Source organism: Cyrtonyx montezumae, unplaced genomic scaffold (genome assembly GCF_038088225.1).
Source record: "Cyrtonyx montezumae isolate F1298 unplaced genomic scaffold, pur_monq_1.0 scaffold_17, whole genome shotgun sequence".
Taxonomy (NCBI): Eukaryota; Metazoa; Chordata; class Aves; order Galliformes; family Odontophoridae; genus Cyrtonyx; species Cyrtonyx montezumae.
Window position 1 is genome coordinate 13,801,936 of NW_027071903.1, and position 24,554 is coordinate 13,826,489.

Consider the following 24,554-nt stretch of genomic DNA (forward strand, 5'->3'; position numbering starts at 1 on the left):
CACTAACATGCTGTTCTTTTGTCTGAAAGTTTTGAGCTTGGTGGCAGTTTAATTTTAACCTATCTTTCCAGAGTTCCACAATATTTAATGTGGTCATGGACTTGACAAACTCGTAGCACAATTGCAGTTGGAAATTCTGGAGTCAAAGCGTGACTCAGTTTGGATGTGGCTGGAACTGATAAGTAGTACTTGCTGGAGGTCCCAGGTTGCATAAACTGCAGGACTGACTATGACATGAAAGGAAGCATTGTTTTTTATAAAGATATATAGCATAAATCAATCTAGAGGCTGCTTTTCCATTTCTTTTGTGTCTTGACCCATGTGCAAGTTATTTTTTTGCAACAAGCAATTGTTTCTCTGGAAAAACAATTTTACACTAAAAACCTCTAAAAATAATTTCATGCTACCCATTTTCCAATTTGAACTTTGTGGCTTCCAAGTAATTTTTGATGCTAGACTTTTCTGCATAATGCTATTTCTTAAGCAAATCTCTGCCTGTAGCTTTTGAAGTACCACAAACATATGGACCCAAATATATTTTGTAGTATAAATAGATGCCAGAAGGATATGTCACTTGGCTCCTTGGCTGAAAATATTTTAGATTAAAACCCTGTCTAAACTCTGTGTTCCTTCTGTTAAAGGTAACATCTTGCAACTTTCATAACTAGCTTTCCTCATGTGACTCTATTCATATAAAAAAAAAACCTGATTCTCTATTGCTAATTACTAGCAGATTAATGATTTCTGCTGAAAGACTGAACAGATTGATCAAATACAGTAACCAAGGGGTGGGGAGGGGGAAGATGGGGGGAAGAATGGTAACTGGAGATCTTCAAATTTGTGGACCACTGTAAAACAGATCTGAAGATTTAAATTTCATTTTTTCACAACCTGCAGTTTGTGGAGTGAGAACAGTATGTAATAATGCCTCTGCTTTACTTTGCTCATTAGCATGTGATAGTTTGAGTATCAATTCAGATTAAGACCTCCATCTAGGGGTAAAAGCCCGAGCTCAGGAACTGCAGCTGTATTGATAAGGCATTAAAACAACCAAACAAAATCCCCAAACTCCCCTTTCCTCCTTATTTCAAGAGGGTTTTAAAAATACCTGCAGAAAAACTTCGTACCTCTGTTTGCTGTGATACCAGTTGTTAGTAGTCAAGAAATATCAAGTGCTTCCTTAGTATTTCAGGGGGTGTTCTATTTAAACAGAAATGAATTATTTTTAACTAGGGAACTTTGTCTAACAGCTGATTTTAGAGGTATTTATCTTCTACTGCCACACCTCCATTTTTACATTCTTAACAACTACCTCCATTCTGTGACTTGATGCACAGTGAAATGGTGTAGCACTACACCAAGTAACTTGTACTGAAGTTCAGCCATAGTGCTATAAACCCTGTTTTACAAGGAAGATAAGCCTTCAACTTGCAAGGCATAACAACTAATTAAACAACTAATTAAAATAGTAGCTTTTGTTGTATAAGTGCTTAGCCATTACAGTACTCACGTCTAACCTTTTTTTTTGTACTTCTTGGTAACAGCACTGAAAGTTTTTGTTACTGCACTCAGATTGTAAGGCCCAACACAGCTGAAAGCTGTCATGTGGTAATATGACATGTTTCATGTTTTGTCTCTTCTCTTCCAGGCTGGTATATAATAGAACAAGGAAGGTAACAGAACCACCAGATGGAGTGGATATCAGAGTTCCAGGTTTTGGGCAGACGTTTTCCTTGGAATTCCTTGATCCAAGTAAAAGGAGTGTTGGTATGTAGAAGCTGTGTCTGAAATGCTTTATCACTTGTAGGATTTTATGGTATGTCCTTTAATTTGAAATCACATTTCTATAGTTTGTTGCATAGAGTTTTGTTTGTGAGTAGAAAGTTTTTTGGTAGTAGAGCAGCACGTGGCTCACTTTGCTTTTCAGTGCTTTTACTGTGTCATTTTGTCTATTGTTTAGTCTCATGACTTGGGACAAAACTGCTCAGTCTTGTGTTGGATTGAAGACCTCCAGATGAAATGTATATAGACATCCTGAAAGTGCTTCAGAAAATGAGATGGCTTGAGTAGAAAATCCTGTGACAGGAGCTTGACAAGCAAATACCAAATAGAAACAGTGGTTCTCCTTAGTTTTGAGCAGTGCTGTTTGGAGTTGCTTGGTTTGGAACTCTTGTTGGTGTCAGAATATTTACGTAGTTAAATCTGTGCTGTGAAATATTTCTGCGTTGTTTTGTTTGTAGGCTTTTTAGTGTTGCTGTTGTGGAAGTCATATTTCAGAAAATGCTGGTAACCTCGTCAGGAGTTGTCAGCTGTGGCTGATATAATTTAATAGCCAGTTATGTGCTAAGCTTCACTTGCACTGCATGTATTTCTTTTCCTTAGAATCAGCCTTTAAAAGGGCATTATAGTGCTTGACTACCTCTACTTGATAGATGATCCTGTTTTTACAGGAATTGACTTTAGAACTTGCTTCTGTTTGCACTGAGTATATAAGCAATGAGGAACAGTTCAAAATGTTAAAACGGCTGTGATATTCAACACGATGTTCTGATGCTTCACTTCTTATGCTGACACATGATGCATTTTAATTGTGGTAGTACTTGCATTCTGTGTTTCAAAACCTGTTAATGTATGCTGTCTTACAGCTTCTTGCAGCCAGTCTGCAAGTGTTTCTCTGTCCATCTGAACTGATGGATATGAAAATAATTTTGAGTGGCTCCAGAATTTTGTACACTGCGAGCTTTTGCTGCCAGCAAAAAAACAATGTTGGCAAAATCAGGATAATCTTTACAAATGTGTCACATACCATATCTGAAATCGATCTGCAATCAATGAATGCTATGACTCTGTAGTAGTTAGTGTTTTTTTTAAAACAATTCAAGTATTAGACATAGCATTACTGAGGAAAAAACAACACATTTTCCTTCTGTGTATGACAAGTTGTGTTGTGGATTGATAGGTCAGCCAGTTCAGATGCTTTAATAATTTTGGAAGAATTTAAGTCAGCACAACTCATTTTGCTTAATACACAAGTTCTGAGGTTGTCAGATTCATAAGATAAGGGCTTTAATACCTGTATATGTGGAATCAGATGCAATGCATCCAGACCTTTTTTCACAACACTGACCTTTTCACTGTTATGTTTGTCTGATGTCTCCAGGCAGTTACTTCTACATGCTGGTGCAGAGTTTAGTAGATTGGGGCTACAAACGCGATGAAGACATCAGAGGAGCACCTTATGACTGGCGAAAGGCACCAAGTAAATGTCTTGTTTGAACAAAACTTTCTTGACACTTCCAGTAAGCAGATAGTTTGGGGTCTCTTTCCTCTGTCTCAGCTGTACAGTTTTATTCAAACATCAATTTTTAGTTAACTCTTGAGGTCTGGGTATGCCTAGACCCAGATAAAAGCTCTGTGGTATGGTTGTTGTTGTTGTTGTTTTAAACAATATACTACTTAAGATTTGCCTAGAAAACCCAAACCACTAAAACCTGTGAAGTTCCATAAAAACACCCTTCAAATCTATGTTAGCAGCACCATTCTAAACACAGCATTTACCAATTCTGCAGGAAGAACTCTGCTAAGAGCGCAGTTTTCCTGGTTCTAGTGTCACACCAAACCTAACAGCTGCTGTGATTATATCCTGAGGGATCAATTATTTTGTCCTTAAAAATGAGGAATGCTATTTTTCTAAGCTTATTTTTATACAAGTGTTAGAACTGTATTCTTTTATCTCATTCTATTCCACAGCAGCACAAGTGATTTGTAGATTCTTCATATAGCTTGTGAGCTTGTACTAAGAAATGGCATAATATGTATTATTAATGATAATATTCTAGTATCAAGTTTATCTTAGCCCACAGAAATGAAGCATGTAGTCCTGGCATCCTGGAATACTGTTTGAAGAAAATCAATAATGCTGACTTTTCCAACTGATGCAACTGCTTCAAAGTTACATTGCAGTTGTTACACTGAACTGGTATTTTATTACAGGGCCGCAGAAATGCATTTTATTGATTTTTTTTCTTTTTTTCTTCACTTCTAAAGCTCATTTAATTATAAGAGATGAAGTATATTGTGCCAGCATAAATCTGCTGGAACTCTCACTTAGAACCGTGCCTATAGAAATCATGTACAACGTTAGCTGGTACTGGTTCATGTACCCTCTCTAAGACTGATCTAGTAACTTCTATTTCTATTTTTCATTAATTCAGATGTCTTTCTGGACCTGTCAACTTTGTATTTTTTTAGGAAAAAAAAAAATATGCAGCTCCTAGGGAATCTGGATGGATTTCTGTGGGAGAAAAAGTTAGCATTCCATCAGCATGGGACATTTGAGGAAAATCTGGGCTTAAATTCACTTTTAAAAGTGAGAGGAATTGGAGTAACATTTTCAAATATTCTTGTTTCAAAGAAATAGGAGAATGTAAAGATGAGTCTTGAAAACCTCATAAACTGATGTAAAGAAGCAATGGATATTTGATTCTTCAGAATATAACATTGTAAGGAATTGTGTTGAAGGACAACTTCCACTATTAGTGATTATAACCATGGAATATGTATTTTTTCATTTAGATGAGAATGGAGATTATTTTGTGGCCCTTCGCAAGATGATAGAGTTAATGTATGAGCAGTATGGAAGTCCTGTTGTCTTAATTGCCCACAGCATGGGTAATATGTACACCCTGTACTTCCTCAATCATCAGACTCAGGAATGGAAAGACAAATACATAAAAGATTACGTGTCGTTAGGTGCTCCATGGGGAGGAGTGGCCAAAACTCTCCGTGTGCTGGCTTCAGGTATGTAATTGGAGGTTTGGCAATGTATTAAGAATGAAAGATGTTATATATAGATGATGCTAAAAATGGAGGATGAGAATTGCTGATACTATGAAGTTAAAAAGTTTTCTTTAAGCGATTGCACCTTCAGGTTTCAAGCCCTATAACCAGACTGTCTTGCTCATGGAACTGGACAAGGCTGGACAAGGCTTTTACATCCTCTGATGATGAACTGTGTGCTTCCTCTTGATGCTTACAGCAGATGATGCAGCTGCTGTTTGGCCTGGTGCCTTCTATTTCTGTCAGTTCTGTCTTCAGCATGATTGTTCTCTGTTCAGTATTGCTAAGCCAGCATGAACTGCAGATCATTCAATAGTTCCCTTTAAGTATCACACAACTGCTTGAGATGAACATAAGGGAAACTTGTAGATGCAATGATGAAGTGGTGTGCTGCCCACAGCACAGATGTCTGTGAACCTTTAACTTTGGCAGACAAGATGAACCTTTGAGATCTTAAGTTTAGAATACTGGATATGCCTTTGACTTTAAGCAGGAAAAGTGTTTCACCAAGCAACTCTGAGAAACTTGTTTTCTACATGATGTAGATCATGTAGTACTGTGATTATTTCATAGCAAAACAGCATGTTTTGTGCTTTGGTATTGAATTCGTGTTTGATTTCTGGCTTGCTTTTAATTTGTAAGCTTTGGTTTTTGGTACTTCTTCCCAAACAGAGCTGACATCAGAAACTGGACTTCATCAAAATGCAGAGCACACAGCAATTGCCAGCCATGCATGGGTAGAAAAGAAGAATGCTTTGCTTAGCAAAGGAATTTGATTCTGAATAGGAACGCACAACTCAGTTAATGCAAACCCCAAAAACTTAAACTGGATGTTTGTACAAAAATAGACATTATTAAAGCAATTGCAGTGGCACTGACTGTAAAAATTGATTTACAGAAGTAGCATACAAACATGTCAGTTGAAGCCTTTGGGAAGTGGCAGAAAGTAAGCAATACTGAAACTCTATTCATAAAACTCCAACAGACTGATTTCTGTTGGATTAAATTTGTGCTTCATAATTTATTCATTCTAATCAGCTGTGGCTAGCTCTACGAATGCATAATGAATAGTTAGAGTGAAATGTAATCACCTCTTAATCTGCATGTCTGTGGTATTAAACTCCAGGTTCTGGAGCAGAGAGTTAAGAATTATGTAGGAAACTTAAGTGGACAGAATATTTTATCAGGATGTGCATTTTTAGGCTAGTTATGTCAAATATCTGTAGGTAAAACAAATCACCATCAGACATTAATGTTTGGATTATGGTAGTCTAGTTAGAGCTTGTGAAATTATAAGGATGCAGTATGCAGAGGAGTTATTACTCAAGCAAAAACTACTACACTGCTAGAAAGGCCAGGCAAGGTTTCAAGCAGGAATTCTTTCTGCTCCTATTCCTGTTTGTAAATGGCTAGGGGCTTGTTAAATCTGCAGCTTTTCTGGAAGTAGGAAAGGTAGAATTATTTTCTCCAGATCTTGTGTAGCTTAGTGCTACATACTTAAGTGTTTCATAGGATCAGTGTTTATAACAATTCTACTGCTAATAGTAAAGTCATTCTCTTCACTCCCTGACAAACACATGCAAAGTTCAATGATTCTTTTCTCTGGTTGTCAGCTTGAGATGCTAACAATGTTTTCTTTAGACCCAGTGCTTCACACTCTATAACGTTAGTCCCTGCTGACTGAAGTGTGATATTGACCTTACAGTACTTCTGCACTTCAGGAGGAAAGTACAGGACTTAATAAGCATTGATGAGCTGTTCTGAAAAGGCTGGGGGAGAGCCAGGTTTTGTATTTATTTTCTTTAGGAATTAAACACTTCGTAGTGAAGACTACTTGGTTGTCTGCTGAACCAACAGTGCCACCTTATGGAGTTGAAAAGTATAGTTTGGTGCTATTTTAGGAACAGCAGTTTTGGGTTTATTTCAGTTTTTTTTAGTATAGTTGATCTGAACACCTGGTGCAGCCCCCTGGGCATAATAACAAAATAATCTGATTCAGTTTCATCTGGCAATTGAAGAGTGCCAGCAATTGTAATTACGAAGAATAAGTGAGATGAGCCCGTCACCACGAATGAGAGAACTGTCAGTCTTAAATAATTCCATAATCACTGTATATGCTATGCACTAAATGGCTTTGTCTTTTATGGAGAAAGACAAGAGGAATGGTTCAAATCTGAAGAAACTTGAATGTAGATTATAATTTATTCATGTGTCAATTTGAGCCATCTCTGGAACCAACTGACAAGGAAAACGTGCAGTTTTTATATCCACAGATTATCTGGTTCTTAATTTTTTGGTCAGACAGTTACATATCAAGTCTAACCTGGGTAAAATTGCTCAACTTTGATGTTTACTGTGTGTATGGTAACATAAGACCTTTACTGGTCATAAAATTTAGCTCTCCAGATTTATTAGATTTTTAAAAGTCTTAGGTGAAAACTTTTCTCATGTATGGCATTTATTAGCGTGTCTTATAATAGTTTTTTTCCAGCAAAGATATATTTCAGATTGTTTTCTATCTACTCTGGCAGTAGTACTACCATATTACAGAAAACCTATATTCTGAGATATGCAAGTCTTTCAGCAATCTTGAAATGCTGACTGGAAGGGAAGATGATGGTATCAGTGATATGCCATGGTCTCCCCCAGAAGCTAAGAAGCATCAATTCCTCTTCAACTAACATGCTAGGCATGCAGACTGAATTAGCTGCGGAACACAATTCTTACTCAACAGTATAAAGCAGAGACAATAGTTCTTGCTTTGGTTCTTTCCCTCTTGTCCTTTTTAGATCCTGTTTTCCTTCAATTGTAGTCATGTCCTAGTAGATTACTTTACAAAGGGAGTACATGTTAAAATGCTCTGTGCTCAGTGGTAGATAAAAATGACCATATGGTTCATAGCTGTTCTGAATGAAATGCTACTCTGCTTTGAATGTGCAAACCTTAAAATGCATGGTTCAGTCTAAGATTTATTCATGAATTATTCCATGTCTAAGAATAGTAACATTTCTTTCAGCAAAACCATGGTCTAGGTACAGAGTTTGTATGAAACATACCTCCAGAATAACATTTAAAATAAGACTAATATAATAATATAATTCCTAATAATATAATTCCTAAGAAATGCTAATTTCTTACTTGACTCATATGGAAGTATTTTGTTATTTCTAACAGTCTATTAGAAAGGAAGCAGTGCCCTTGGTTGGTCTGTCAGTCATTTATCCACCAAGTTATAGTAAAACTGTAAGTTATCAGAAATTACTCTGCCAAAGTTGATCACTGAAGGCAGTCATAAATGAGAAACTTCTCAAACTTTCACTGTAGGCAAAAAGAACAATTACTCATGTTGTCACTGACTGGTACTGATTGCTGCTGTTCCCTAGATTCATGCATTGTTTTGTCTGTAATGAAATTCTGCCTTTTTTAAGGTGACAACAATAGAATACCAGTCATCAGTTCACTCAAGATTCGAGACCAGCAGAGATCAGCTGTTTCCACGAACTGGATGCTCCCCTACAATTACACGTGGCCCTCAGACAAGGTTTTTGTAAGCACACCTACAGCTAACTACACCCTACGAGACTACAGAAAATTCTACAGGGACATTGACTTTGAAGATGGCTGGCTCATGAGACAAGACACAGAACCCCTGGTTTACCAGATGGTACCGCCTGGTGTACGCATACACTGTCTTTATGGTACTGGTGTGGAAACACCCGATTCTTTCCATTATGAAAGCTTTCCTGACAAGGAGCCCAAGATTATTTACAGTGATGGGGATGGTACGGTGAACTTACAGAGTGCCTTGCAGTGTCGAAGATGGGTGGACATGCAGAAACAGGAAGTGGTGATATTTGAGCTTTCAGGAAACGAGCACATTCAAATGCTCTCCAATGATACTACTATTTCATATGTGAAAAAGCTGCTTTTTAATTTGTGATGTTGTGTTGACAGTTGTTCTCCTCACCTGTGATGCCTTCCCTTAAATATGAGAAAATGCCTTTTGATCTGTTGATATTTAGATATTTGAATTATTTATTGTTTTTTTTAAACTATGCTCAAGGAGTTGGTTGGTGTCTTAAATAGTTGTTTGTCTCTGATCTGTGTTCAAGATGTTTCACAGTATTTTCATTCTGAAAACTTGGTCAGATATGCGTTTTGGTGCCTCCAGTGTTGTGTCCAGTATTCATACAGACTTTCATTTGGAGACTGTGCAGCCCCTTGCACATACTACATAATTTTCTTTGTGGTCTTTGAAGGGTTTGGAGTGGGAGGGCTGGGGAGCATTGCAATTTGACTCATAAAACAAGGGAAGGATACTAACAATTTGAGAAGCCCATACAGATTATTTTCAAAAGCTTCCGTGTATTCTGATCCACAGCCCATTAATTTGTAAATGTATATATTTACTAGGAAAGATGGGTGGGAGGGAGGTCTGGTACTGTACTATCTTTCTGTCATATCCACCCTTGTTTTTGCTAAAGCTCTGGGGGGAGGTGGGTTTGAAACAATGTCTGAATTATTTAAAACTTATTTTAGGTATCTTTAGCTAAAAAAAAAAAAAAATTTGCTTATTGACCTTAAAAGCCTGATGACTTAAAATCTGGAGCATAAGGGATTTTCACACTGTTTTATTTTCCATGAGGGAAAGAAGCTGAACTTACGGTTAGTGCTTCGCAATGTCCTTCCTTCTCTGTGTAGAGTAGCACATAAATTAAAGTTAATAGAATGGAGTACTGGCAAACAATGCATCCAGTGCGGGATTGCAATTTTGGGCAAAAAGTGATTATCTACAGTAGAAAGGCTAATGGACAGTGAGTATTCTTTAAAAATGAAGTGACCTTCCTGCAATGGGGCAGGGTGTGGAAACCAGTGTAATTCAGTATGAAATACAAGCCTTGTTCTCAGTCAAATAATTAAGCTCCGAGTTACTGGCCAAGCAGTGATTGGATCAACAGTGCATCCAATTGAACAGGAACTTTACATTTTATAACTAAAATTCACTTCCCATAGACTACAAGTTTGCTTACTGCTTTTTCAAGAAGTTGAGATATTCTGTTCCTTGAGTGTGTAGATAATTGCTGAACATGTAACTATTAAATTCTTACAGTACTGTTTTCTATGTTTAGAAAAAGTGTTTTAGCTTTTAACTCTACAGAAGTAATAGCCTAAGGACCATGACATGTACAACCATGGGAGAAATAATGTCACTGGAAGATTCTCTTTTGCTTGCTTCAGAACTAGTTACTTGGTTAGACTGCACTTTTTCAGAGAAGAACTTTGAATGCTTTCAAAATGCTAGGTCCTCCAGGAAAAACAGCTTAAGAACTTGAGGAACTCATCAAATATTGAGAATTCATTGCTTAAGGAACTGAAGTTCTCTGAGAGGTAAAATTACAACTATATTGGTAAAATGCTTGTTGCCATCACGTGTAAGACTAAGGTATTTTTAAGTGACAGTCTTCTACTGGTACTGTAGAATGCAAATACTTCAGCACAGGAGGTAGCCTGAAAGCTTTAAACTGTTAATTCAGAAATCATTTGTAAATCTAAAAAAAATTCAAGCTAGAGTCACAGATAAGCTAAATATCTTCCAAGGTTTTAAATTGCTTTTTTAGTTTTGCTTTCTCCCTGCATCTTGTTGTAACTGAGGGTGGAGATTCATTTTCCTGATGTTTAAAAATGAATTGTTTATCGTGTCATCAGTTGCCCAGTTCAGCACCTACATCATCTATGCTTTCCTATGGAATAACTGTGCTGTCCCAAGCCACATGTAGCTGGTTACTGCTGAAGTGAAGAGGGTTGCAGGGAAAAAGCATACAAGTCCTTTAGCCAAGTGTTCTGTGTTGTGCAGGGCTGTCAGCTGTGTGTTCCAAGACTGCTCAAAGATAAAGCTCTTCCTGTGGTCTGACTATTTTTGAATGAATTGTTATACTACTGGCTCGCAACACAAAGAAATTACAGACAACGGCCTTTCAACAATCTTTCTTCCTGAAGGAGAATGCCTGCCAATAAGCACTCAAATCAGTACAGCTGAAAGCTTTATTGGGGACACCAACATGGGCATAAAGGGCTGAAAGATGAGAAGAGCGTAATATATAAGTTATTAACCTGATGTGGAGAATGGTTCTAAGCTTCATGTAGAACCTTACCAATTTAGTCAGTCACATTCTCAGTATCTTGAAGATCCAAAGCAGGTTGTTTCAAAATGTTCCAAAAGATGCTTTTTAAAATTACAACTTTCTTTTGGGTGGGGGGGGAGGAGGGCACAGGGAAACATTATTTTCTGATTTTGGGAATCTTGTGCTGTTTGAGATCAGTTAACTACATCTTTTTACCTGAAGGCTTGTGAACAATTAATCTATTTATCCTTAGCTGTCCATGAGGTGATAAGCCTTGATAGTCTGTGTTTATCTAAACTTGTGCCCATTATCCTGATAAAATGAAAGCTTCTTCAGGTCTTGGTTTTGTTTGTTACTATAAAACAATGCTGTCTGAGAATGTGCAGTGTTAGTGCAAGAGCAGTGCTTCTGGTGAGAGTTTGACCTGTTAATCACACAGATTATAGTTTTGTTTTACATCCACAACTTGAGATTTTTTTCTGCTAAACCATTTTCAGCCTCTTCATTTTCAATTTCTTGCATGTTAGGATGTAGCTTTCACTGTAAAGGGAGTACAGCAAGTAAGTTGCATTATTCTAGTCACTGTAACTGACCCACTCTACTCAGCCCTTTGGGAATTGCTTCCCACACAACTGAGGCATTCCTCTAAAAGGCAAGAGTATTTAGCATTACTTTACAGGCCCGCCGGAGCCATATGTGCTTAAGCATTATAGAATCTTGTGGGGAATTAGTGTTCTGATGCCTTATATCTTTAAGGAAAGAGGGATGTGTGCCAGTTACTCACTCAGGTGCTCTGCCATGCTGCACAGTTGACATCTTTGAATTTACTGACATGTCTTTGTTGTACCTGATGCATGTGGATCATATCTCTCTTTCCATAACTTTCACTTGGTTTTATTTTTCCAGAATGTTTTTAGAAGCCAAAAATAGTCTTGGGGACCAAATGTTTCATTTTGACTACATGTACAGAAAATGCTGAAGGGGCTTTTATCATAATACTTGTGAAGAGGCTCGGAGTCACTATGTGATTCCGTTTGAAAACAGAAGGCTTCAATAACTAGCAATAATTGCAAAAGACTTGCAGACCAAAGGAAGGAATGTTTGGTATTAAGGTAGTTCTTGGAACACAGTGTGTTCAAGGCCCTCTTATATTCAGGAAATGTTTGGCAAAGACTTTGCTGCTCTACATGTAACAGTATTTTGTATGGAACATATATTCTGAGACCTAGCATTTTATATGCCCTTTTTGTGTATGAATGCGGTCAATAGATTTTGAATATTTTATTGTCATACTTTGATAACATAATAAAGTTGATCTAACAGAACTTACATTGTGAATGGTGTCTTGCCTCTCAGGTGTAATGTCTTCCCTGGGTAGGAAGACTGAGGTTTCATTTTCTCACAATTGTTTTAGTGAATTCTTATGAGTAATGAACTATCTATAAATGTTATTCCCTTCCCCTGCACTACAGTAGCAACCCTCCTGTTTATGGAGATAGGAGATAGAGATTACTCTGTTCATTTTTTGCTTCTTTGCTGCTTGTTTTGTATGCAGGATGTGTTCTCAGAATGCTCCGTACTTGTGTACAGGTAATCATTTCCAAGTTGGAATATTTAACTCCTGATTCAATGTGATTCAGTGTTCCTCAGGCAAAAATAAAATGCAGTATGAGCTGAAGAAATCAAAGATCCACATAAAATATTTTACTCAAAATACTGCTGTTCAGTTTGCTTTAATTGTTTGCCTATGTTGAGGCTGCTTGCTAACATGCAGTACCTAAACAGAGTATCTCAATACTTTCTCTTCTCATGCAGCTGGTGACCAATAATTCTGTGAGAAATCATCTGACAGGGCCCATTTATTTCAGGTTTAAGGGTTAATTATCCAGCAATTAAATTTCTTCTCCCAGGGCCAGCAGACTTGGAAGCAAGAAATAAACAGTGCTATCACAGCAGTACTTCCATAGCCTGCCAAAGTTCCAGTTAGTGTTACCAGTTCAAGCCATCTCACCACTTAAAGCACTGTTTGCACCTTGTGAGCACTTAAAGGTGCTTGATGAAGACAAGTGTTGCTCTCTTTGCTATTTTTAGAACAGTCTGAGTGCTGAAGTAAATTCTTAAATTTAGGTTTTAACCCAATGGCATATTACAGGTACTTGTTATGCTTTGAGCTGATCTTGACCATCAGTTTCACTTTTTTCCTGCCATCTGTCCATCAGTGCTACACTAAGCTCAGTACTGTTCTTCAGAACATTCTAGTATACTCAAGTATTTAAAATCACAAACTACTCGGCTCCTCCAACTGTATGTAGCAAGGAAGCTTGCTTGCAAAGACTGCATTTGTAATGAAAGACAATGACACCTCCTCAGGAGACAATGGCTTTTGAGCACTTTGTTCAGTTAAGGCTTTTGTTTTACTGCGAGGGCTTGGAAATACGATGGATTTTAATTTTGGGGGAGGAGTTACTGAACGCTCAGGGACAGCACAATTGTGGGGCTGTAACTGCTTCATCAGATTCTTATAGAAATGTTTAAGAAACGTATTTCTATAATGCACGCAAATACCTGGGGTTAGAATTCAGACATTAGCAACAGTATCTAGAATCACAGCATCCCTCCTGCTATATGTTGCTGCTTGTATTGAGTGCCAAGGACTCTTATGCCATGAAAACCAGTGTTTATTTCACTTCTGGGAAATATTAACAAGATTTTGCTCACATTTTTGTCAGGATGAGCAGATGCAGTTTTTAGAATGCAGTTTACTAAAAACTTTTGATCTGATTTTGCTATATAAATAGTGCCTCTATAAGGTGGAGTGTATCTGCAAATGTTTAGTGGTAATCAATGGCAAAGATTGGCCAGAGCAATGAAAGTGGAGGAGAAAATGTTCCCTCCCCTTGCACGACAGAGCAAAGGAAAGTTGCTATCTGACCTTAATCTATTTTACTGAGAAAATCATAATACTTTATATTTCAACTTAATTTTTCTACTCTCTACTAGATAAAGATGATATGGGAGTATGCAGGAAACTTTCCGAGTACTGGAAGATGAAAGCAAGTCCGAGGCACCTCCTGTCCTCCGGCAATCATTCCTTTGCTGAAACAAAACTTCAACTCCTGGGGAACTGAATTAAGAGCTCAGTTTGTTCTGATGTGATTTCTTCTGACATTTGCTCTGGAAGTAAGTAAGTCAGCTTCACAAATAAGACACCGCCTTACATCTCCTGCTCTTTAGCAGCTAATAGCACTTGAGATTTGTGATCCCAACAGATAATAACAAGGTATTAATACTAGTTATACCAGTGTGTATTTCAAATCTAGAGTGGTTTTTTTTTTACTTATTTATTTTAAAGAATTGTGTTTGAGCAGCTAGAGCTGTCTGGAATGTACTATTCTATCTACAATGAATGTGATGTTGCATTTTTCTAAGTGCAGTTGGGAGCTGGTAGATGGGAGCATTCATGAATACGATCGGTTTACGGTTAACTGGGTTCAGATACACTGTGATTTTTCTTGCAAATCTTTGAATACATTTTGGTTTACAGTTTTGCAGCACAGGTGGGCTGGTTTAAAGAGCCTGAAAAAAGTTTGGACTTTACAGTATTAACTATACTATAATTTACTATATTTTATTATAATTTACTATATTTTGGGACAGCACAGATCTGGTAGATCTGTGGGCAAACTACTTTAAAATGAAATTGTGAATCAACCTTGGGGATGTGTCAGGAAATGTAGAGAAGTTCCAATTTTTCCAGGCTCCTCCTGATCTCCATTTTTGTCTATGTAAGCTCTGTAAATTTAACGGTGATGGAATGCATGCATTTATGATACAGTAGAGGGCAGTAGCACATAAGTTGGTAACATTGAAGGGCTTATGTTTGAATTGCACCTGAGTTCAGGGCTGCCCTGAAAAGAAGACTTAAGATCCACAAAACGTTTCCAATCCTTGAGTACTTGTCCATACGTGTATTTCACTTTTAGGGGAACTTTAAGTAGTTAGGCTGGCGTTGTTCTATCTAGATGTAAATGGCAAGAAACTTCAGGTTGATTCCAACTGAATAAAAGAACGTGAGGCACACTCAGATTAAATAACAAGTGTGTGATTTAACACTTGATTCACCAAGAACAGAGTGTACATCTACACTAGTGAATTTTTAAGATCTTTTACTTGTCATTTGGGGACATGCTTCCCTACAGTACGTTCCTTTTAAACAGCTAGATGGGGTTGTATATATACTCAGTATACAGTACTGCAAAGTTGAAAACAGCATGTATTTAAAAAAATAATAATCTGCAAACAGTGTTGGATCTGTTTTATTACCGCACTGCAAATCAAAGTACCTTAAAAGTTTTTCACTTCATTTGTAACTGCTAACGGCATTTCTGGGAAGGCAGAATGATTGACCAAACTGTAATTGCATATAGAACTAATAATGTCACTGTATATGAGAAAAGTATCCATAATCATCAAGCCAAAAGTCAAATTCGGCTGCATGAAAGGCCTTCAGGGTAGATATTTTCATCACTATTATCATTTTTTAAACTGCTGCATCTGAGATGGTTAAACAACGATTCTAGCAGTCTAAACAAGCTGAGCCAGGAAGACTGTTATTCTATCTTATCTGTGATACCTATATGAAAAAACAGGATATAAGAAATCTCCTTGAATACTTAAACTTAGCACAAACGAGAAGACAATTTTTCTTCAAGTGACTTGACACTGGTTTTCTTTACACAGACAGTGTCAAGATACGGCAGGAGAGCCAATACCATTTGTTATGTGCGTGTTTGAACAAATAGCTGTCATCCTAGATAAGTAACAACAGTTCTTGTTTTAAAGTGCATGATACAGTTAAACGGAGGTAGTGAGGTGTTGTATTTATTTTCATTTCTTTACAGCATATCTATTTATTTGTGTATCCAAATCTGTGTCTGCATGTGTAGTAAAAATGCTGAGTTGCAGCTTGAAGCAGTGCTGGAGCACCTGCTGGGAAGGCAGGGCCAACCCAGGGTTGCTCGGGTGCACATAATGTACCTGGAGCCAGGATCCACCCCTTCCCAGACCTCATTTAAGGGCTGGCAGTGGAGGTAAGAGTATCTTGCTTGAGATCCCTATCTATCTGAGGCCTGTCTAAGGTAAGCAGATTTTTTTCTGTTGTTTCTGCATCTATGGCTGCTGCATTTGGACTTGTCCTCAGCTGGTTCAGCCAAACACTTTGACACCCTGCTTTTATTGCAGTACTTTTCATCACGTTATGGTGTTACAACATGATGCTTAAGGGGTATTAATTTGTTGAAATAACAGTGTTTGCTATGCCTTACTGAGGCCTCTTTCCAAAGAAAGCTGGAAGTGTTTTTTTCCCCTCTTTCCTGGCCTAGGGAGCAGTAGGACTCTTCGAATCCTTGGTTCTTCAGCTTTTCAGAGTAATTTTTATAATTCAGTAAAATATCTTGTCTTTTTAAACTTTGATGGTTCTGTCCTTTTCAGATGGGCAAGAGTCAAAGGAGCTCATTCTAACTCAAAGAACATTTTTCCAATGCTGTTTTGTGTTTCAGCCACATTTCTGGCATATCTGCTAGTAAGTACTGTCTTCTCGTAAGTACTTATGTTAATGTTAGCAACTTCCAGAGAGGGCATCCACAGCTTTTCCAGTAGTCTGATCAGTGCCCCAGCAGCCTCTAAGTGAAGAACTTCCTTATGTGTGATCTGCATCTACTTTCTTTTAGTTTAAACCTATACCCCTTGTACTATCACTACATGCTCTACTGAAAAGTCTTTCTCCATCTTTCTTAAAGGGAACTTATAACTACTGAAAAGCTGCGATACAGTCTCCCTAGAGCATTCTCTTCTGCAAGTTAATTCCCAGCTCTCTGTAGCTTTCTCTGTAGAGGGGGTGTTCATATATTTTAACATTTCCAGTATGTCCTTTTGTACTTCTATGACAGGCTATGATGCAATAAGGAAAAATGTAACTCTAATATAAAAGATAAAGCTAAAAACACCCCTATTCATTTAAAAATCCTTCAGCTCTGAATCCAGTCACCCAAGCACCCTCCTTCCTGCCTTTGATTCTAGCTCTTCTGACTCGGTTCTCATCAATAAGCCCTGGCTTCTTCTTCCCATTGTTTAAATGGTTAGCAAAATTTCAATATCTTAAGCTCAAATAAACCTGAAAATCCTCCATACAGACAGAAGCAAATAGATAACAAAGACTATGTGCAGTTTCTTTTTGGATGGAGATCAAATGCTTCATTAAAGACAAACAAAGATAAAAAAAAAAACAAAAACTGCTTTTTTAGCCTGGAAAGACAGAATTGCAAAAGCAAAGCATGTGCAAAGGTAGGATTCAGCTCAGAGCTTGAGGGTGCTATGAAATCAGAAGAGAAAGAAGTGTTATTTTAGTGTCAGAAAAGCAGGAGGAGTAGATGGGAGGCTGGGCTTTAGAACAGTGTTCAGGTATGGTGTATTTGCATTTAAAGTGTACTTCATCAAAGCAGAAAGAAAATTCTTACACTGGGGGAGATGAGGAAAAAGCTAGTAGCTACTTGGTATGCAGTTACTGTAATTTGTCTGGACTACATCAAAATCTATTCAGCAAGTGCTAATTTAAAGCTCTCTGAGCTCTCATCTAGAAAGCCCTGCCAGGAAAAGCTGATGTTGGATTGACTAATATTAAGGACTGCAGCTGTCTGAGAATCTTCAATTTAGCAAATATTTCAATATAAATCAGAATGAATCAGAACTTAATTCTGGAACTTCAGAGCTTGCATTATTTATGTCTCTATATATATATATATATGACTTTTTATCTCTGTCTATATTGAATCAAGGAATTGAATTGAATTGAATCTAAACTAGGCATCATGGCTTGAGCAAACAGGTAACTTTGGGGGGAAGCACAGGGACCATAAAAATGCAGGCACTGCTGAAGAGAGCTGCTGTTTGCAGCTCAGTACAGGGGTGATCCCATGAAGATGGGGACAACACAGTGGTTGGTGGGGTGGTTGTTTACAACACAGTGAAGGGTCCAGAGAAGATAGGTGGAATTGCAGTTTGCAACTCAGTGGGGGAGTCTGTGAGGATGAGGAGGCAGATTTGCTGGTGGCATTGTGTGATCTCCTTGGCATCTAGAAATTTACTTTTAGCTTTGATCCTGTGACCATGGGAGATGTCGCTCACTTTGGAATTTCTGTCCATGTCTTTGGATTGTGGTGAATGTTAATGTGTTGTGCCTTTAAATGTGTAGTCGTTTCTCTCTTCAGTGTGCATGTTTGGTGGAGAGATCCCCCATGCACCCAGCGCTGTAGTAAAGGGAATACCTGCTTGACATAACTCATTGCTGTGTCAAGTCACTCTGTCGGATTTCTCGGCATCAATATCTTATAATGTTACTTGCCTGAGGAGGAAAATTTATTTTTTGGGATCATATTCTACACAGATTAAGTGAGGAATCATTTAGATCCAAAGCAAAAGTTAGAGGCTGTTTGTTTGCTTTAAGAAATCAATGAGCTAAAACTAATGACAGCTCCCAATTTTTGTTAGTTCACGCAATAATTCAGACTTCAAGGACACCGCTTGTCAGCTGCAGGCCTGGTATGACAAAGCACTAGTAGTATGTTTTCTGTTGGTGCTCTTTTTCTCTCTGAAGCCCAATGAAATGAAGAGCACGAGAAATACCACTACTATGATTCTCTACCTGTATCCCTCCCCTCCAGTAAGTAGACTACAAAGGTATTTAGGTTTTCAACAAGATAGCTCTTGTAATGCTTCTTAAGGTTTAACATAACCATATTCCTTTACAGTGAAAGAGACAGACTTCTGTAGGGTGCTCTTTGGAATAAATGTTTAGCATCAGACCTTTAAGAAGCAGGATACATAAATGGATTAGAGTGAGATAGCATAAGCAGATTCCTTTGGAAAGATTTTTGAAAACACTAAATGTATTATTATTTTTTTTCCAAACATTTCAGGTCAGTAGAGGAGGAAACAATTTAATCTGTTTTCATTCATTCTTTGTTTCTACTTCCTGTATTCCTGTTAATGAAACTAGACAAATCAGTTTAATTTCTTAATTTACTAATCAGTAGAGGGCAGGGCCTGGCTCAGACTGACTCTTTAGTAACGCACAAAGGTGACCCATAAAAACTATTCTGCTGCAGAAAAGTGGCGGGGTGAAAACAGGAAGGGCTGTATTTCAACTACTGGAATTAGATAAGTTATGATAAATAATGAGAGACTGTGCATTTAAGCCTGTCCTTACATTTTACTTTAACAGCTCTGAGCCCCAGTTGTGAACCAGGAACCTGGTACACAAAAATAGACCTGAAAACTCTACTGCCTTGAGCTCCAACTGTGTATCAGGAATGCATCCTGCCAAAATAGATCAGAACCTCTGGCTGCCTTCAGGAAACAGGAGTTAGCATCCTGTATGACAGAAAAATGACTGAATGAGCCCAAGGCATGTATTCTTTTAAGGCTTCTCACTAAACTGTACTGATATACTGCTAATTAGTTCCTCAGGGTTGACTTATGTTATCCAAACTGTACTACTGTTATGAAGTTGTTGCAGATAAATCTGTTTCCTACTAAGCTCTATCTGTAATCCATACAGGTAGTGGTTCAACACTGGCACATGTTTAACTTCACCAGACTCCTTTGCAAGGTACTTGTTTCAAGTTACAGCATCTGTCTTTCCAGTCCTTGGCACAATATCATCCTTCCACAAATTATGACTGCTTGTAATTGGTACACTAACTTGTCTCAGTAACAAAGTTTAAGAAAATGAAAACAACAACAACAAAAACGTGAAATGCCAAATAATTATAAATGGATGCAACACATTATTGCCAACCCACTGCGTTTGTAGCTTGGGATGTACCTATAATACTCATTAATTTGGTGTGTAGGAAGCAATGCAAAAATGTAGTCACTAGGAATTTGTATGCTAACCTCCCACTTTGCATTAAAATGTCCTGGACCACAGGAGGTGGTATGTAGGAGTGGGTGGGCAATCTTTAGAACAGAAGAAGGTACTGAATCACTTGAAAATCTCTTGCTCTTTATTTACCTATTCAATTAACTTGTTCCAATTATTACCTCCTAAGCATTCTTTCTTTACAGAGTTATTTCAAGGCTGAATAGAAGTGCTACATTCTTGATGCAAACCTGCCTGTACTCCCACTTCCTCTTCTCTTTAAATGTAACAAACAAAACTGTGCTGAAAGATGATGAACCAGCTCCCAAAAGCTCGAAGCTTGCAGTTGCCAGTTGCTACCCGGAATTCGTGAAGATTTGTACAATCCCACTATAGCATAACTGGAAAACGTCAGTATTTTATGATAGACCTGCACACACTGTTGCACTAGAAATCACACAGAACAGGAGGAAGAATGAAGAGCAGAAGAGTTTATGTATTTGAAAGATGAGCAAAAAATAGAAGGTAGGGGCCAACACAAAAAATGCAATTAAAGGTGAAAAAAATAGGTATGGCTTTTGTGTTTTACACAAGCTGTAATAACTACAATGTAAGACTAAGCTGTAATGCTTACTAAGCATTAATACTACTAAGCTGTAATGCTGTGCAGGGCTTTAAAATTGCACCTCGCTTAGAGAAGTGGCAGCAACCTATCATCTTCACTAGTGTGTGAGAACGCTTGCTTCATACAAGCAGCACTGTTACAAACTTGTACCTGCTTGTCCTATCAAAGAGCTATCCATATCAATCTATACTGCATCTGTAGATTGTGTATAACCCACAAGGCACAACTTCTCTTCCTGGTTTATAAAGGTGTATTAGAAGCACCTGAGATTTGGCAAGTGATTGTTGATTGGTTTAAAAAAACAAACACAGGATATGAGTTCTAACGCTGAGCAGCTATAGAAGGGCAAGAAAGCTGTCTGTGTGACTCCAGAGCAACAAAGCATCAGGGCCAGTCCTTTGGACAGACTGTATGGACTGATCACTGCAACTTTAAGCAGTCACAATTGATTGCAAATTTGTGCTGTTTATTTTTACACAAAATTCAAACCTTGGCTTACTATGCTTAAGCCTTCTGGTTAGCTTTGCTGTGGAATTATGTTCACTGAGTAAGATTTCCACTTAAATAATAAGCAATATATAAAAGAAAGCATAACTTACCATTTGATACTGAATTGTCTATTTCTAGTGACTGCCAGGATTTCTACCTTAAATAATTACATTTACTTCAGAGATTTATGACATAATACTTCAAAATTAGCTCATGGCTTTAAACAGCAGTTCCAGAATGGCTCTGTTTGGTGACAGATGTTTCTAAAACCAGTAATTACACTCCTAATAAGTCCCTGATAATATTGTTTATAATTGGATTTACAAGGGAGACCCAATTATTCTAAATACATTAGGGTGCACGGATGCTGGTTTATCTACCTGATGAGGCTGATGGGTGAGTAACCTGAATATTGTTGTAGTATTTACCTGTGCTAAATGCTAAGTGTTCTCCATTGTTTAATTTTTATTCCCTAAAATCTTTGCACATAGCCTGCTCCCATTTATTTCAGTGTTGCCTTTACAGTCTACAGTACAGTTCCAATCTACAACAAACCCACGAAGAGCAGAGTAGCTCCATGGAAACTAAGATTCCTTCTGGGACCATTTTTTTTCCCACTTAACTGCCATTTAGCCAATGCATCTGAATGAGACACGTTGAGAATGCAGACAGGAATGTATTTTGCAAGTTTGTTTTACAAATTATTTTCCATATTTAAGTGGTACAAATATCTTTTGCAGTCGTAAGGTAAAATAAGAAGGCTGCCAATTACATATTGTATTTCTATTGCAGTTAACATGCTCGTGAAACAAGCAAGCTCACTGCTTTTGCTGCAGAACAGAACACGGAGTTGTGAAATTCTTAATTATATACTCACTGCACAAGTTAACCTAGGACTCCTTCTTCAATGAGAAACAGGCTAAGCTTGCCTTCAGAAGGTTTGTATTCTTAAGAAGTAACATTACAAACACTAGGATATTTAAGAAATGGATATTTAACCATTCAAAGTGGATCCCTGCAAAAAGGTTTTGCATCTGGCAGGTATCTGTTGTGCAAACCATGCAGTTAGTTGTCTATTATGCAAATATTTCTTGAAATACTGTAAACTTTAAGACAAAAAAATATTTACAATTTTAAATAGCAAGGAGGGAAATTTTCTTTCATTTACAAAGTCACTTCCACTTCAGCAGTGGAAGCAGAAAACGTAGCTAATTATTTTAATGTATATTTCATACAGTTCTTCCTTTCCTTTGGTATGAAGGTAAACTTCTAGCAGTTACTGAAAGACATCACAACAATATTAATCCTTATTTGCTGTACTGCAGTAAAGCCCTTTGGGATTTAAGGATATATTATTTTTGCAGTGCAAAATGTTAATAAGGTCTAAAGGAAATCCAGAAGTCATTAGTCTGTACAGTAACTGTGCAGCACAGATTAAACTGGGGAGCAAGAGGCAGAAGGAATGTCTGAAATCAGTGTGTATATTAAGTGTAAATCCAGATATAAAACTTCTTTGTTGTTAGAGAATGGAATTACCCTATACCATATGCATTACAATATACCAGTGTAAAATCTGTTTTTTAATTAACTGCCATTTAATTAAATAACTGCCATTAAGTTCTATATGTTTAAGCACTATTAAAAAAAAATAGCCTCTTTGAACCAAGATGCCCTCCTGTTTGCAGCTTCAGACGTCCTGGATTAGGTCTGACAGTAAGCTCATGGTAACTAACATCACTGTGACCTTTGTACTTCATGGTTTGCAAAGAAATTCCTGAGAAAACATGTGGAAAACTCATCTTTAACCCACCTGTCAAAGACTTATGGCATGCAGTAAGGTTAAAGTTAAATAATGATGTACAGATGTATCTCTGGTAAGAACTGAAAATCTGCCTTATATGCTCTTGGACCTTTTGAGGTGTACCCTCTCACTGGGGCATGCAGCATAGCTGTAGAAGCAGATGTTTTATCTGTGAGCATTTCATATATGATATTAGAGGGGAATTATACTTCTGAGAATTAGTGTCCAAAATTCCCTGCCTCTTTAGGTGTGTCCAGCAAGACTGGCAAGGTGAAAAAACTCATGTATATGTTTAATTTACATGAAGGTAATTTTTTTTCCTGCTTTTGTTGCCATGAATACTCATTTTCTGATTTAGCAGAGAACTACCTATCACAGAATGTAAAAGCTAAAAGATATACTGACTTTAACCAGCTTTCATTTTGCTGCAGGTTTAAATTAGGCACAGACAGTTAAAATGGTTACAAATGTTAAGGCGTTTTCTGTTTTCTAAAAACCCAAATTATTACTGTAAAGCCAACTTTGCTGCCTTTTAACACTAGTTACACAAAGGATTCTGATCGCCTGAGTGCTCCAGCTTCCCCTCTTTAACAGGAACATCAGTATACCAGCATCTGTAAACCACAGTGCTTTTCTTTTTTTTTATTCAGTGATTTTATTCATAAACACATCGTATGGTAGTTTGAGGCTAGGCTAAAGTTAATCTGCAACCCACAGAAGTACTGTAAGAAAAAAATAAATGGTTCTTTGCCATCAACTGTTTAAGGGGAAAGTATAGCAGACACGTGCTTTGAAAAATGAAACTGTATCACATTTCTCAGAGATCATATTTGTCAGATAGCTGAAGCAAGGCATAAACATCCAATAGTCTCCATTGCCATAGCAACATGTGCTTGTCAGATCAGGGCTGATTTGATGCAGGCACCTTCCAGGCGGAAATAATCTGCTAACTCTTTTAATACCCATCTCCAGAATTCAACAGGGTTTTCATCTAATTTCTTTTAGAAAGGTAATATTGTTACACAATGCAAGGTATATGTCTCAAGGTAAGCTATCTGATCTGGATCTGTGCAATCTGCTCTTTACTGAAGCAATGGTCTGGGTTATTTAATGCAGCCAGGCACAAAGAGGACGACCATGGCCACAGGATTCTCATAGGGGAAATAGTAAATGAAAATAATCTGACCTGGACACCTAATTAGCATTTATACTATTGCACATAAATACTGTATGTCATCCTGTTCCCTCTGGGGTCAGTAGAGAACCTGCCCCCTTTATTTCAGGAAAAGCAAAGGTTTGTTCAATTTTGTCCTACAGTCAAGTCAGCCATAAGGAAGCATAGCGTATACACATGGATGAAGAGAGGCAGATGTGCAGAGTTCAGTGTTTTGTGCAATTTTACATAGAAAGTTGGCATGAAAAATACTGTTATGCAGCTTTGAATCCATTATTACTAAACTATTATCGTTACTACATATGCAATAATTCATTTTCTTTATTAAAATTAAAATTGCAGTGCAGAAATCTTTCAGCTAATGTGGCACACTTTCAAGGTTTTCATCACACATTACTGAGCTTGGTTTCCACTGCAGTATGCTGTGCTTTTGAACCTTTGCATATTTTTAGTAAATAAAGCATTGCTATATTAAAAAATGTATGCAGATTGAAATATTAATGTTTCTAGAAACTGAGGATTGAAGCTTGCTTACGTGTAAGCATAATGTATACTCAGCATGGCATTATTCATGCTTTTTGATTGTA

The 24,554-nt window shown here is 37.5% G+C and overlaps 1 protein-coding gene across 1 annotated transcript in view; it reads left to right on the forward strand.

Moving 5' to 3' along the window:
* PLA2G15 (phospholipase A2 group XV) overlaps positions 1–24,554 on the forward strand; it is a 345,808-nt gene that overhangs the window by 8,066 nt on the left and 313,188 nt on the right. The window contains exons 3-6 of the mRNA XM_065733317.1: positions 1,649–1,767; positions 3,161–3,259; positions 4,576–4,800; positions 8,268–11,348. Of these exons, the coding sequence (XP_065589389.1) occupies positions 1,649–1,767; positions 3,161–3,259; positions 4,576–4,800; positions 8,268–8,779 (955 nt within the window). The 3' untranslated portion in view covers positions 8,780–11,348. The remainder of the gene's footprint in view (positions 1–1,648; positions 1,768–3,160; positions 3,260–4,575; positions 4,801–8,267; positions 11,349–24,554) is intronic.